This window comes from Thunnus thynnus, chromosome 20 (assembly GCF_963924715.1).
Source record: "Thunnus thynnus chromosome 20, fThuThy2.1, whole genome shotgun sequence".
In the NCBI taxonomy this organism is placed as follows: domain Eukaryota; kingdom Metazoa; phylum Chordata; class Actinopteri; order Scombriformes; family Scombridae; genus Thunnus; species Thunnus thynnus.
In genome coordinates, this window is record NC_089536.1 from 25,575,280 (window position 1) to 25,590,883 (window position 15,604).

At 39.1% G+C, this 15,604-nt stretch overlaps 1 protein-coding gene across 3 annotated transcripts in view; it reads right to left on the reverse strand.

Annotated features, from left to right (window-relative positions):
• Window positions 1–921: 921 nt before the first annotated feature.
• LOC137172116 (1-phosphatidylinositol 4,5-bisphosphate phosphodiesterase delta-3-A-like) overlaps window positions 922–15,604 on the reverse strand; it is a 29,770-nt gene continuing 15,087 nt past the window's right edge. Inside the window, exons 4-17 of one of the 3 annotated variants that reach the window (XR_010924887.1) lie at window positions 12,450–12,678; window positions 11,386–11,515; window positions 11,002–11,227; window positions 10,110–10,311; window positions 9,344–9,488; window positions 8,906–9,058; window positions 7,799–7,942; window positions 7,458–7,611; window positions 7,217–7,333; window positions 6,483–6,661; window positions 6,054–6,189; window positions 5,664–5,813; window positions 3,290–5,541; window positions 922–3,221 (exon numbers count right to left, since the gene is read on the reverse strand). Coding sequence is in view for 1 of the 3 variants with exons in the window: in XM_067576380.1 (XP_067432481.1) it covers window positions 5,387–5,541; window positions 5,664–5,813; window positions 6,054–6,189; window positions 6,483–6,661; window positions 7,217–7,333; window positions 7,458–7,611; window positions 7,799–7,942; window positions 8,906–9,058; window positions 9,344–9,488; window positions 10,110–10,311; window positions 11,002–11,227; window positions 11,386–11,515; window positions 12,450–12,678 (2,120 nt within the window). In the remaining 2 variants the exon portion in view is untranslated. Of the gene's footprint in view, window positions 5,542–5,663; window positions 5,814–6,053; window positions 6,190–6,482; window positions 6,662–7,216; window positions 7,334–7,457; window positions 7,612–7,798; window positions 7,943–8,905; window positions 9,059–9,343; window positions 9,489–10,109; window positions 10,312–11,001; window positions 11,228–11,385; window positions 11,516–12,449; window positions 12,679–15,604 lie in introns of all 3 variants that reach the window. The other 2 variants (XR_010924888.1, XM_067576380.1) reach the window with 2 other exon arrangements.

Here is a 15,604-nt window from a genome sequence, read left to right on the forward strand (position 1 = left end):
ACCAAACATGAGATTTAAAGTAAATTACCTCAAAACCTGTGTGCAGAGAACTTCAGCATACTGGAAACATTCAAATACTTTTTGTTGTGTGTTTTCCAAGTGCGTCTATATAGTTGATGTGTTTGATTCTCTGAGAATTTTAGAAGGTGGTTGTTGTGGTCGAGACGAGCCATATTATCACAACTTCTGAAAAGTAGTGTGTGGTATTGTAAAATGTTTAGAGTGCTGCTTCTTTAACATGTAGTAGCATATGGAGTGTGGCTCCCCCTGGTGGTTACTGTCCCACCCTGCATCAAGTCTTCTGGTGGTTGGATGACAGCTCTCTTGTTATATTTTCCAGTCAGAGGCTGCATGGTTGGATGGAAAATAACAAAGATAAGGGCTCGCTCATGTAAACAAGGTATCTCATAAAAAAGAGAGTTTATGAACATTAATCAATGTGATCCATTGATTAATGTTTACATCAGTGGTAGGAAAATAGTGGCCAAATCTGTCCCTCCAAAAAAATATTTAAAAGTTTTCCTTTTATAGATGACATCACATCTTTTATGTGATGCTTCATAAATCTACAGCAGATAACACAGTAAAAAAGAAAACTCATGTAAATCCCTATAAATATGACCTTATAACCTCTTATACACTAATGAGATGATAACAGCTACATAACATCATTTGGCTGATCTGACCAGAACAGATGTGTCAATAACAGTTCTTTGCTTCAACCATAAATGAAGGAGGCCACTGTTTGTTGTGTGTGTATAAGGCATCAATTACATTTCTAGTTTCATATATGTCCATGTTTATGAGTCATTTTCTTGCCAAATGAGTATTAAAAAAGGTGTTGCTGAATTGCTGAACACTGGTTTACATGATCCATAAACCACAGTTTTGCTTTTTAGTCATACCCTTTTAAATAAAATGTCCTTGTTTTTTCATAGAGCCATAATATAACCATAAAAGAGAATGTAATGCTGAACTTGTACTTTTATTTTTTTTTTCACTGTAAAAACATGCAATTTAGTGTCAGTTGACAAATGGGTTAAGAGCTAAACTTCAGTTACTAAAATATCATCTGACATTATGAGGTTCTTCACTTTGTTCAACTACTTTCAGAATGTTTTATTGCATTTCTACTCCATCACTGTGTACAATATATATTACCTGTTTAAATAAATAACATCAGGTTATGATTATTGTACAGCTGGTGCAACAAAAGCAAACTGTATAATACTAAAGATACAATAAATAAACAACAACAATGTCAATGCTTTGAATTGTACAGTATTCAGCCTTTGTTATCATTGCTACAATTAAAAACACAACTTTGGTCTTTTAACATTATATGTAGTTCCAACACTTACAGCTCCTGATTGATGAGAGTAAATGCAACAGGGCTGGGTTTGTTTTAGATTGTATAGATTGTTGACTATTGGCACTGACTTCAAAAAGTCTCATTTTACACCAGTTCTACAAGAACTTTGTGATATCATGCTCATCAAATTGACAAAGCAGACAATGACAGTGTCCTCATGGTACAAAACCTATTTTAAAAGTGTTTGATTATTAAGATGCTTGAAGATTAACACTGATCTCAAGTAGGCTTTGCATTCACATAGCATCTCCCAGCATCCAGCCCTGATTGAAAATCTCCCTCAAATCATCAAATTCTCTGTGAGATTAATTTAACATGAAATGTTCATAATACTTCTGGTCACATGTAGTTAATAAAAACCACCTCCTACAAAACACTTACATGATAAAATGTCCCTCCTCAATAAAAACAACACTGTATAAACATTTTCTTTAACATGATAATGGACAGTAGATGACTTGTTTAACATAAAAATCATGGCTATTATTATCTGTTCAAACACTGACAATAACAAAGTCTTCATGTCACAGTCACCAGGATCATCAGTCAAACTGACTCCTCCACAGAACACATTTGAACACAAAGTAAACAATGGCAAAGTTAAATATAACACAGAAAACCTATTGCAGAAAAATATAAAGCATATGCAAGCATATCTATATCTAACAAGCTAACAATAAGGCAGCAGATCTATCTAGTGCATATCATCTTACTATTGCATAATTGAGCAAATGACATTTATAATATAAAACTCTAGATGATTATGTGGTTTGGTTTCAGTCATTCACTGATAAAAAGAAAACAAACAAAGAAGTAAGCTAACATACAGTTACTGTGAATCAAACATTTAACATAAAAGTAATCTCTTTAAAATCATTTTACTATTTAATATAAAACATTAGGCTACATTATAAAAGTACTGGGATGGTTTTAACTGCTAATAGAGTCTTCATTAGTACAGCATGTCTGCCAGGCAGAAACAAGATGTTTTCTTGATGTTTTTTCTTCATTTCTTCATCAACAGTAACATTTTTAAAACTCTAACCGTTGTCTTTTCCATATGGCTTTTGTTATATAGTATAGGGGAAGTTGCCCCATTTGAACCTGGTATCAGCTTAACACTGAGAGCTGTGTTAGTATCTGTGCATTACTAGTGCAGAGTTAAGGGAGAAGGCCTTATTTTTTTTCATCTTGACACATGAGCACACATACTGTATCTTAGGTAAAATATTCTACACTCAAGGTTGACTTATTAGCTGTTTTGAGTTTTCGACCATATCTCACATCCTTCTTCTGTGAACATCTCTGGTGTCATCATGTGACATTTGAAATTTCGGTCATGTAATAACAAGTGGTTGTATATGCTGGGGAGATTGTAACCACAAAGACAGGGGAATATGGTTGAAAGCTCTGGAAAAGGTTACTAAGTGAACCTTAGGTTTATAATATTTTACCACAAATATCTTAATGCAATACTCACATGCCCATATGTATGTTTCAAAAGTTACTGATCCCTGTAATTCTTCAAATGCTCTACAGAGCAATACCTACAAAGCAATCATAGAGCGACTCTTCTGTAAGAAATTAGGGGAAAACCCATAGTCCTCATGCTAAAGACATTCTAAAGTTCAGCTAAAGCTAAATTGAGGCTTTAGCATTCTGAGTTAGCCAAATCAAGCAGGTATCTTCCAAAGTTAGTCTTTTTAGTATGAAATTCCCTCTTTACATCTCCATGGCCAGTGTTTCCTTGATGAAATGCACGCTGGGATACTTGGCTATGGCTCTGTTCAGGCTGACGTTAGCAACTGCATTAAAAAACACAGCCCCCTCATTCAATTCAATGTAACCACTGTGTTGGCTCAGAGTTTGCCAGGCAAAAAAAGTTAAAATCTAACTTTAGCCCAAACAAAATGCAACATCATGCGTTGGCCATTATGTGTTAAGTGCACATTTCGGGTAGATTACTTTGTAATGTGAACTGTTTAATTCTACTGTTTACTGATGTAATCATCAAGACAGAGGATAAAACGATTGTCACTTGTAGTATATAAAGCACTGAAGTGTTGTGACCTCTGATTAGTCCACACACTCATGGATCTATTACTCAAACCCTCCTGGATGGTCCCTGAAATGACACGCCCCCACTACTATTGCGTTTTAGCATTTTTTAAATGCAGTGCTGTTTTTAGTCTGAACGCCAGGTATCTCAGGACTGGGGTATGCTTGAAATAAACTAGTTTATACAACATGTCTTCGGACCACATCTAAAGGCAAAAGTGTTTCTAGCTATTATAAAGATCAACCTTCCTTCTCAACTTTGGTACACCTGGCCAGTTGCTGTGTGAAGTGGACATGCTTGTTGGATTGTTGGATTCAGAAAAGTTAAATAAATTGTTGGAGCCCTCCCCCACCCAATTTCACACAATGTCAGAAAGCTATGGAGGGGGACGAAAGGTTCAGATGCTATTCAACATTGCAACAAACACCTGTAGATTTTGTCCCCAATCTCTTAGAGTGGAGTCACATTAATAAGGGGTCACTTGGACAGTGGGAATGATTACAGCGACCAATAGTTCTTTCACTGCACATATTACATCTAAGGGCGGTTTTCAGATGGACTTCTTGTACTGAACATATCCTTGAACACTTCATAGCATCTTCACATACTATTTAAAAAATCTACATTTATGATGTAGGCTCTCTACTCTACCAGTATAATTAATGAATCACATACACACAGTTAATACACTAGATAAAATAGCATACTTGCAGCTAAAAATAAGAGTCCTTCTTTCAGAAGGCATGAGATTTAGCAAGTTTGAGGGGCTTGCTAGGAATCTTATTTTCAAAATGTGGAGACAAAATCTAGCACCAAACTTTGGTCATGCTCTCATAAATCTTGTAAATAAAATGTAAACTTTTGCAGGCTGGTTTAATTGGTTGTCATTATGTTCTTGAGTCCTGCTCTAAGAATGAAACCTCCATTAAATTAGGAATTAAGGGCTGTCCACACCAAGAACAATAACTATAATAACTACAACAATAACAATGTGAGCATCCACACTTATGAACGATAACGTACTGTGAACAGTGGCACCAAGCACGTGCTGCACACTCCAATGCTGTTGGCAGCTTAGGAAAATGGATATTGATGACTTGTTACTGCTGTACGTTGCACAGAGAAAGAAAGAAATCATCTCTGGCTGTCATTCTGCTCCAATTTACAGTGCATCAGTTCATGGTGAGAACATTAAATAAATAAATATAAATAAATAAAGTCATCAGTCAGTTCCCAAGATGATATATGCAGGTTTTGAAGTTTTACTGGAAATGCCAGGCTAGATGGAGATTTTGTCTTGCCTCATGGTTTAGGGGATGGATTTTGATTGGCTTTCAGTGTTTCTAGCATTCATCAAATCACTCTGAAAGTGATCCCAATGATATTGTTTGCCACTGTCGTTATCGTTATAGTTGTGGTATGGACTCTGCCATCCACTTCAGTTAGAATGATTTTTAAAACTATGGTTATCGTTATAGTTATCGTTCTAGGTGTGGATGGCCCTTTAAAGAGAGTTCTGGCTTCAGGTATCCACCAGTTACTGTGACTGGTAGAGTTTCTCTTTGTTTTATTCTGAGAGAATGAAGCTGGGAGTTTAGTTACCAACAGCCAAAACTGACACTTGGTTCATTTCTGATGGTATTTCCCTCCCTGATTGTATCTCCATTCCCTGTGTTTAGACGCCCTTGAAGATGAGGGGATTAATATAAACTCACTGCCATTGTTAGCATAAGCATCACAGAACAGTGTTTTCTTTCTTCTTCACAAATGTGAAATAATAGTCAGTTTGACTGTTTACCTTTTTGCAACAACACAATCCTCTTGTTACACAAAATACAAACAGTTAGAGGATATAGCTGCAAAATTTGCAAGACAAAGTCAGAACCATTGAGTTTTATTGCCTGGATCAAGGCAGATATGTTTCATGTTGCTGTGGGGTAGAGAAGGGGTTAGAGCTATTTGGCTGAAGCCTTGGACGGTGACCTGGCTGGTGACTTAGCTGATGATTTGGAGGGACTGCTCTGACCAGGGGTGACCTTGATGTGGACGAAGAGTGAGGAGGGTGAAAGGCTAGAGCCATCCAGCTTGAGTAGTCGGACATGACGATAACCTGCAGAGGTAAAGGAAAGAAAGGTTAGGAGAGAAAATGGTTATTCATACTGTGTTGGCAACCTCACATAAGTCTTTGGTATAGGCCCCATGTCAGCCAAACTCAACTGGCCCCACACACACCTTTGCGGAGACTTGTGAAAGGTAGGGTGAATTGTCCTAGGAAGTCATTGCTTGAGGTATAATCATGGTCCTCCACCATGAAGCGAACCAGAGCCAGGTCAGGGACGTGGACGGTAAAGTTAAAGGTACAGTCCCACCGCGGGTTAAAGCCTGAAAGAAAGAAAGAACACTTTGCATGAAATGGTGTTCATGGAGTTTTCTGCTGTGTGCCATTTTGTCATCTTTGAAGACACTAGAGTCATTGTACCTTGTTGTTGTTTACAATCCATTATTACCCATTTAATGTTCTCACACTAGCCACAGTAATTAGAACTCAGCTTTATGGGAATCCTAAATGCTGCTACTGAAACTAGTTAACAATTCTATTTTGTTACCAGAGTAGGTATTTACCATTGTTGTCAACATGATGGGTTTTCTTCTTGTTGTTGTCTATGGGAGCACCATGTATCTCAACCCACACCTGAGGGTCCACAATGGAGCTGGGCTTGTCCCATTCTGGTTTAGGCAGCTGCTGAGCTGAAATCACCTGGAATAAAAATAACAGGGCTTCATTTGATTAGAGTATCTTTACAGAATAGAGCATGAAGAGCCTGACACTGATACAATGACTTTAAGATGCAGTCAACTACAACTCCCAAAAAACACTGCAGTAAGAAACATTAAATCACCAACCTTGAAATTCTCCTGTAGTTCTATGTTGATGAAAATCATTATCTTTCAAATGCAAATTGTCAATGGGAAAAAATACTGCTGGAACCTGCAGTTCCACCTATTTTGCTACTTGCGACACATTTTGGGGCAGGTTAAGCGCCATCTTACCCGAACAGTGAGCAGGACAGGGCTGTGGCCAGGACCCCCACCAACATTCTCTGGGTTGAAGGTGGTAGCAGGCTGGCACATGAAGGGAGGCTTCAGGATGTACCCACACCGACCATTCTGCAAGAACTTGCCTTGATTTAGGTCCATCTGCTCACCAGGTGTCTGGAAATTCAGAGCAACTGGAAATCCAACACAGCAGTGTTAGTGTTGTCTAGCACAATGTCCTTTTGATGCTACCACTGTTGGGTTGGGATGTTTGGGTGTGGGGTATAGACGCATAGAACAAAGAGAGGAAGGTAAGTATGGGCTTAAATTAGGGTCATATGTATTGTAGCTGTGTATCACCATATCTGAATGTGTGAAAACCTTTTTATATGAATACATTCAAATGTGTGAATTTAAAAACGTTTTGATCAAATGAATTCAAATGTTTGAAAGTGTAAAATTTTTAATCTGTAAGGAGATCTGTAGCTGTGCATGACATTTTGTGAACAAATGAGAAAGATTTGCACAAATAATTTCCAATGTGTGAGTACATTAAGAAGATGTTTGTGTGATTCCCAAGTTTACAACTACAAATCTACAAGTACAAATACTTTTGTCTCATATTTGATGTTTGGGGCATACTTCCTTCGGCAGACACACTTGATTCGGAGCTCTAAACTTGGGAATCACAGTTAGTCTGTCTGCTTCTCTTAGGAATAACAAACAAAACATATAAAATAAGCTCTCACCAATCTGACAGCCTCCATTCCACATCTCTTGAGGGTTGTAGTTGGAGGACTGGAGACGCTGGCCAGAGGGGTAGATCCTGCTGAGCTGGTGAGTGTTGTGACGCACAAAATGCATCCCTTGTGGGGTAGGATAAGGAAAGTTCAATTAGTCCAGTCAGACAAATGGTATGTTGAAGAAAGACAAAAGGGCAGCCTTTAACTTTCAAAAGTAAATAGGTTTAGTCACATACACACATCGTACCTGAGTCCTTAACGTGCCTGAGGGCCTCACTTTCAGAGAAAGAGGACATGTCGGTTGATGGGCTTTTGGCAGCTTGTTCGAAGCCTTTAAAGGGAACACTGCGGGTGTAGACCACCAGCTCTGACAGCTCTGGATCCAGCTTAGACACACCTGGCTGAAGTCATCCACAAAACCATCACATTCCTTACCAGCCCAACTGGTAAACAACTGGTCACTGTTTATCCTCATTACTATTTCCAATAACAGGCAGCAATACCAACTGAGTACACCAAAACCAAAATAGGATACTGGTGAGAGCCACTGCTGCTAGGATACACATTAGATGGTAGTGTTGTACAAACCTTCTTGTCCTCTATCTTTGTCCTGGGTTTGCCTTCGGCCCGGCTGGCCTCCTCGTCTGAGGAGCTGAAGTCTGAGGAGCTGGACGAGCCCTCCTCCACCATGTGCTCCTTCTTCCCCTTCACCAGGATTTTACCCTTAAGATCCTGCACACACAACCAACACATTACCCACATAATACATGAACAACTTGTTTGGAAATGAGACTAATAAGAAAATTTTGTCATGTTAACCATACCACCAAGTATTTCATTTACTATTAACACTAGCCTTTCAGTGATGGAAAAGTAATCAAGTCAATTTACTAAAGTACTGTCCTTAAGTAGTAGTAACCCTAACCCTAGCCCCTACAATGGAGGTGGCCCATTACCCTCTATTACTGCAACTACTAATGCTACTTTTATTAGGGCTGCTAACAACATAATAATGTATGACAATGTTTTTAAGAGTAACAGTAGTAAATGAGAACAAAATCCTCAAAGCAAATAACATAAAATCATTTGAGTGTATACAACAGTGGCCAGAAGGCAATGCTTGGTTAGGCTTGTGAAAATGCCTCAAGGGAGTGTGATTATTGGGGCACAGATCATGAGTACATGCACCAACCCTCACATTCCTCACTCATTATTTGTAAATGAAAAATAAGTGGGACAAAGAAGAGCAGATGGCTCCAGGTTTCCCATCTAGCACAAACAGCCTGCTCTCTGCTTTACACGTAATCCCAACAGAATAACAGTTGCCATCAAGACAGACAAATTGTTTACAAAGGCCTCACATACAGAACAATCCTGCTCTCCAATGAGGGAAAGTTCGGATATTAAAAAGTGAGGCAGAGTGAAATCTTTGCTGAGGAATCTGACTGAGCCAGTCAGACATCGTCTATTTTTAACCACGTCTACATTCCAATCAAAACTAGCAAGCACACTACAAATATCTATCTGGACAAATCATTTAATCATGTCAGGCTTATTTTCACAAAATTGTTAACTGCCGTAGTGAGAAAAGTTAATGTGGTTCCAGGACATCATTAGTCAGACGATTAGGCAAACTAGGTCTAATGGGTTTTGAACCTAGCTTTTTTTTAAAATTATGTGACACTCTGTTGATACCTCTGGAGAAGGCAGGCTGCGGGAGTCCAGACCATTGAGGGGCTTGGTGAGCAGCTTTTCCCCCAGGATGGATCGCAGATGTTGAGCCATCACTGCCTGCTGCTCTATGGAGCAGTGATTCTCCAGTGACAGGATCAGGGGGTAGGGAGACGCCTGGGAGAGAGGGACCATGATGATGCAAAGTCAGAGAGAAAATGATTTTGTCCATAGAGCAGAACAGAGGAAGGAAACCATCTTTTGGCCTGTCAGCAAAATTATCAATTTAGGTATTAGACCGTATAGATTTAAAAGTATATTATATTTGTCCACACCAATCAATTTAATTTTGAAAGTTTGCTCTTCACTTTTGATGTCAACCATCACTACTGTGTATCTGCACCGTAAGCAAATTACTTTATTATTTATTTGTAGCTGACAAGAAAGTAGTTGTGTACTCACTTTAAAAGCATACTCATTGATTGTCTCAATGACTTCAACAAAGGGCACTTTGGAGGTGAGTGTGTGTCCATGGTAGATGACTGGCTCTCCTTTATCTCCATCCCAACAGTCCAGCTCCACACAGCGACAACCATTTTTCAGGGCTCTAAGAGAGACATCATCAGTCAGTATCACTAAAACAGAGATTAATTCAAACAGAATTTTGGAGCTTGTCAGTAATCTGTGACCTTTATCTACCTCTGTTGGCAACCAATAGTAGTTTTCAGACACCTTATAGAGCTGTGATATACCTGCTTTAAGTACATGTGCATTATGACTTCCTTAAGACTGTTGGTTTTGTGTGTCTGCAAAATGCATTTAAGACCAAGACAATGTGGGGCAGTGTAACAGTACACATATACACACAGTAGAAATAAGGTCACCAGCAGACTTTGAACAAACAGCAACAACAGTAGGAGAAAATTATGAGGAGAAACTAACATAGTTTGTTGCCACTGACACTTTTCAGCTGTGCTCTTGTTATCAATAGCATTCTTCTGTGTGGCCATGTTGAGTTATGTTTACACTGTGCAAAATTTACAGCCTTTAAAGAATTTATTTCTGTGAAGATTGAGCCCTCATCTGCTGCCTAATGGGTATAATGCCTTTCACATTGGATCCACTTGTCTATGCATACTTCCTGTTCAAAGCAGATATATCATGAGCCTGAGCTAATGCAGAAAGCTAAAAAGTGTGGCTGTCTGTGTGTTGTCCTGTTCATTATTACCGGATATATGGTTCTGTGCTGCTGTCCCCAGTCAGCTGGTCCTTGGTGAGGTAGGTGTTGTGGGAGGAGGAGATGAAGTAGTGTGCCAGAGGTTGTTTCATGTCTTGGTAAACCCTTACATGCTCCGGGTTAAACACACAGTTCTCTTTAGACAGCATGTATATGGTGAAACCATTGGCTGTCATGAACTGATTCTTCTGGGCTGTACTGGACAAAAGGCACACAAGCACGTCAGTAAATAAGGGGAATTAGCAGATTGAGTATTAAGCAAACTGGTGCTAATCGTCATACTACAGTTTGTACAATAGGCTACAACTAAATATTTAACCTGTTTATTAAACCATATAGGGTTTTTGTACATGCATTATGAAGGGGTTAAAGGCATGATTATGGTGTAAGAAGAAAGTCGGGTTGACTTCAAAACATTTTGAAGATGCTTTAATAATTTTTTTTTGGGTCACTTAGGGGGAAGATGAATTCCTCAACACGCTGGAAAACACCTCTGACATATTGTCACAGTGTAAAGTTGTTCTGGCAAACGTGTCAGTCTACACATCACTAGTCTACACATCCAGTAAACATGGAGTAAAATTAGCAATTATTTGGACCACCTGACTGACATAAGCTCAAAATATGATCTACATTTAATTCTACATTGGTCCCAACCAATTCCTGACAAAAATATCTGGGTTTTTAGATGCTGAATGCTTTCCTGTGTTTAACAGCTAGTCGCTAACTTTATCTGTCTGCCGTTTGATTTTTTGCTAGTCACTAATGTTATGTGTCTGATGTTTGGTGCAGGGCAATCCAGTGGATTTATCAGAGCTTTTCTGCTGAACACACACCAGATACATGTTGGTACTTTGTAATATATTGTTACTTAGCACCGTACCCCACTCGTTAAGTTCGTAGGTGAGTATGAGGCTTTGGGCATGAGTGAGTGAAGCGTCCTCCCCCTGGTCTTTCAGGAAATCCCTCAAGTCCACAGTGGAAAGCACACAGCCATTTGCAGAGTAGCGGATGAACACGGCATCCAGCTCAGGCCTCCGTAACAACTCCCTGCAGAAGATTTCGATCTCCCCGTGGTCCAGACGACCGTCAGCCGAGCGATCACATTTCTGTCAGAAAAAGAAAGTGAGAGACATCTCATATGGGCCAGATGATCATTCTTAGTTAAGGTTTGACAAACCAATTAACTGAGGTCTGTCAGGTCAAATGAATATCTAAATACTACACAGGGCCACAGCTTTTAGATGCATGCGTTGAGTCTAGCTACCTGGAAGAGGCTGCGGGCGTATTGGTCACTCAAGTCAATGTTGATCATCTGCAGCAGTTTCTGCACTTCGTCGTAGCTCATCTTATCGTCATGGTTCTGGTCAGCCCGACTCAGGTAAGCATGAATCCAGGTAACAGACACACGGTCAAGGAAGCAGAAAGAGCACTTATGCATATATAGCATACCCCTAATGCATAGATAGTTTAGAATAGTATACTGTGGGTTGGGGGGAGTGTTTGAAGCCAAATACTGGTATTTAGTTTTATGAAAGCTGCTGGTAGATACATTGTGTTGATTTTCAATACTTTTAAATGATTATCAGTGCAGTAAGTGTTGGGTATATGTGGATATGCGTTCAGACAGAACGTGAAGTGAATTTTAGATGTGGCACGATTACATACAAAGTCAATGCAAAGATGCAAGTGGACATGAATTCACCTGGGGTGGAGCAAATTGATGCTAAGACGTGTCAGTGTGAGTTGAAAATGTCTCAACTTAAGTGAAAAATTTGCACACATAGCTTGCTTCTTAAACACACAGAAATGAGAGGAAAAAGTAGACTGGAGGAAAATAACACAAAGAACTTCTGGTGAGTTCTGTGTTCAGTAAGAGACCGAATTGAACACAAACACACACTCTCCTATAGACACAGTGGGAGCTGTTGCTAACTTGCTTACAGCTAATGGTATTTTGGTTATTTGGGGTGAATGAACACAGATGGTCCAGCAGCCGAAAACACGCAAATAAGGCAAGGTGAAAATTTGCTTCGCATTCTGTCTGAACACAACATTGCATAAGTAAATACTTTTTTCTTTACTTCTACTTTGGGAGGAGTACATTGAGATACTGTTTTTGGAGTAAATTCCTTCAGTCTAAAAGAATGGACAACTTTTTTCATTGGTTACTTGTTACATTGCTGGTACTCTTTAAGAAACTTTAAGAAGTCTTAAAATTAGCAGCTCAATTTCACCACAATTCTCCACTGTGTAGTTACTACATAGTTCTACAATTTCAAATGAACCAAAATTTATTTTCAGAAAACTCTGCAAGGTCTTGAAGGATATTGGTCAAGTTTCTCCTTCTGGGTCATGTTCTCCACCCTCTCCTGCAGCGTTCGGATGCCGCGGGCCCAGTGCTTAGCCTCCTCTTGGCTCTGGCAGAGGAGATCCAGACTCTTGCGGGGCCCTTTGAAGACCACCGTCAAACACCGGCCTTCAGGTACTGAACCAACCATCTGCCGCAACATCTCTGACTGGCAACCCTCCCGAACGCACTCCACCTCCATGACAGAGACTGGGGGTGTGTGAGAGAAACAGAGAGAGAAAAGACAGAGGCAGAGGAAGAAAAAACAAGTAAGTATAGAACAAGTACTGCCCAATTACTTATCCGTCATATTATCAGATGATATTCACTCCATGAGTGCTATGTTGTTTCAGAGGATTACATACAGTTATAGTTTTCGGAGGCATTGGTTAATAAAATAAGACCACAACAACAAACATGGTAATTAAAGGAGATCTATAAGCTTATGCTCATTTTCAGCTCTATATTTTTATTCTGGGACCCCACTAGAGTAGCTTTGCATGATTCACAGTACAAAAAACTCTCTAGTCATCTTATACTGGCCCTTTATGTGGCGTGTGTGGAGCAGATGACCATATAAAGAAATCCGTCTTTAGCCGACATCAGCTCGGGCCCAAAGTGGAAAAAACCCAGCGCAGTCTGAAGCCGGTGCTTTTTGCTCACAGGGATTACTTCTATATGTTTACCTCATTATTTTACTCTTTGGCCACGTTTAATATGAACATCCGCCACTGTAACATTATATAAATGACTGAAAATAAGGAAAAGCATAATAGGTCCCTTTTAAGAAGCCATTCTTCTGGGAGCATCCTTTGCAAATGACAGACTATCAATTATAACTCTAGAGAGATGACAAAATGTCCATGAAGCAGACATGAAGGGCTAGAAGAGCCAAAGGCCAAAGGAGAGAACAAGGAGGAGGCAAATTTACAGCATACAATGCTTTCCTGTAAATAGTTTCAGTTGAAAGTGATGACCAAAAGGGGAACAATAGTACCACAGACTGAGTTTCAGAAAACTAGCTTCTTGGTTTAGTTCCTATTTTAGAGTGCAGGACAGATGACAGATACATGGATGCTCTCAGCTGACACATGAGTTCCCTAAAATAAAAACCTCAAAGAGCTTCCAGAACAGTATCAGTGTCTCTTGTCATAGATTGTCCAAGTATGTGGAACTCTTCTGAAGGGATGAACAGCATTCCTCATCTTCAGAGCGCTGTCTAAAACATAGCTCTAAAATCTTCCATAGATGTTCAGTTGAACTGAGTTTTTTAATTTAGGGAATAGGGAAATATTGTGGTTATGGAGAAGAAATATGGTTAAGGTTGGAAAACTAAAACACAGCAAACCACTGCACAGCTCTTTTATATACAATAAGACAGAGCCTGTTTCACAAAAGTGATTTGTAGCACTGCTTACAGGCAGATCCCAAATGGTGCCAGTGCCCTCTTTCACAATAAGATTTTTCTTTTTTTGCAATTTCCCTTTTCATAGATGGGTTGCAAATACAGCATTTCTTTTGATTAGGTTAAAGTGTCAAAATTAACACGCAAGTCACAGCTTGCATGTTGAAAATTTGATGAAAGGGGGCACAGGATTTTACAACTCTGGAAAGTTATCATGGTGACAATGATTTTATCTTTTGTCTGGATGATCTCCAGGTAAACACTAGAAATACAACGTTCAGGTTACAAACTAATCTACCAGGATGCATGCATGTATTTGATTGGTCAATACTGTGCCTTGACAGATGACGTTGCACTACATTGCAGCAGAGGTCGAGCCTGGTTCAACTTATATCATTGCACAGCCCTACATTTTTTTGCCACAGCCCTCTGCCTCATTGAAATGAATGAAGAGGCAGCATTTTTTTTCTCGCAGGGTTAATGTCAGTCTAAACACTCATTAAAGAAATATCTGCATATTTATGTTTCTCCACGTTCTCCTTTATTAGATTTTTCCTTGAATTTGTCACATTCTGTATTCTGTATATCTGACACAGACTTACAAAAACAAATGATGTAAAGGGCTTTCATGTATTTTAACAAGTGTCACTAAAATGTGTCCGGTCTGTACGATCAGTAAACAAGCAGTTATAGCAACAAAGGATGCTTGGACAGAGAAAAGAGATGAGATTGGAGATGAGAAGGGAAGGGAACAGGAGGGGAGGGGGTTAAGACACTGCAAGCGAACACATCACTGCTTTCTACTACATTGCATCTCAATGCTGAAATAAATGCATTACACAATCATAGCCCAATGTCACTTTTCATCTTTATATTTGTGACTTTGACTTACAGACTCAAACTCTCATTTCATAAATAAAACCAAAATCCAAGTTTCAATCTCTCATTCTCTGCATTATGAACAGTACTGAGTGTTAGCAGTGACAGTAAAATATATTATGAGCCTTATTTTCATGTCATTACTATTAATCCCTTTTGCTCTAAACATATATAGAGTTTAACGGCAGGTCCTGACAACAACTCTTTCTGTCAGGCCTCTGTGCAGTGTGTATTTAAGGTGGTGGCATTTTGAGTAACTAAAACACACTCTCCAACTCTTAAATAAACAGATGTCTACTGTATTGATATGCCTATCAACAAAACACAATAACATATCACCTCTGTTTCTATTCTGTTTAAATCATCTATCCTTAGTAATTAAACTATAATTCCAGAGAACTCAATGTTTCTGTGGGGTTCTGCTGCTAATATTTGTGATACTAATATTGTTTCTGGTAGTAGTATTCCTTTTGCCACAATATACTATATTTGCTGGGTTCAATTTGGATTTTGTGCAAAAGTATCCACACACTTTCACAGCTGTGTGTCAACAGGACATCATGGTTACAGGGTGCATAGCTTAAGGGGACAAGTTCTGAGACATGCTTGGTTTTCTTTGAATCTGTGTAACCCTGAACACTGAAATACCAGATTTACTGTATTTCTGCAGAATATTGAGTGTGGATGGAAATAGTGCAAATACTGGCTTGGCAACTAATAACACTGATGACAGTGTTGCACTGTTGATTCTAATTCCTACTAAATTTACTAAACACACACACACACACACACACACACACACATTGAACGTTTCCACAAGTGTTTCCCTCACAAACAGAGATGTTTGTGTGT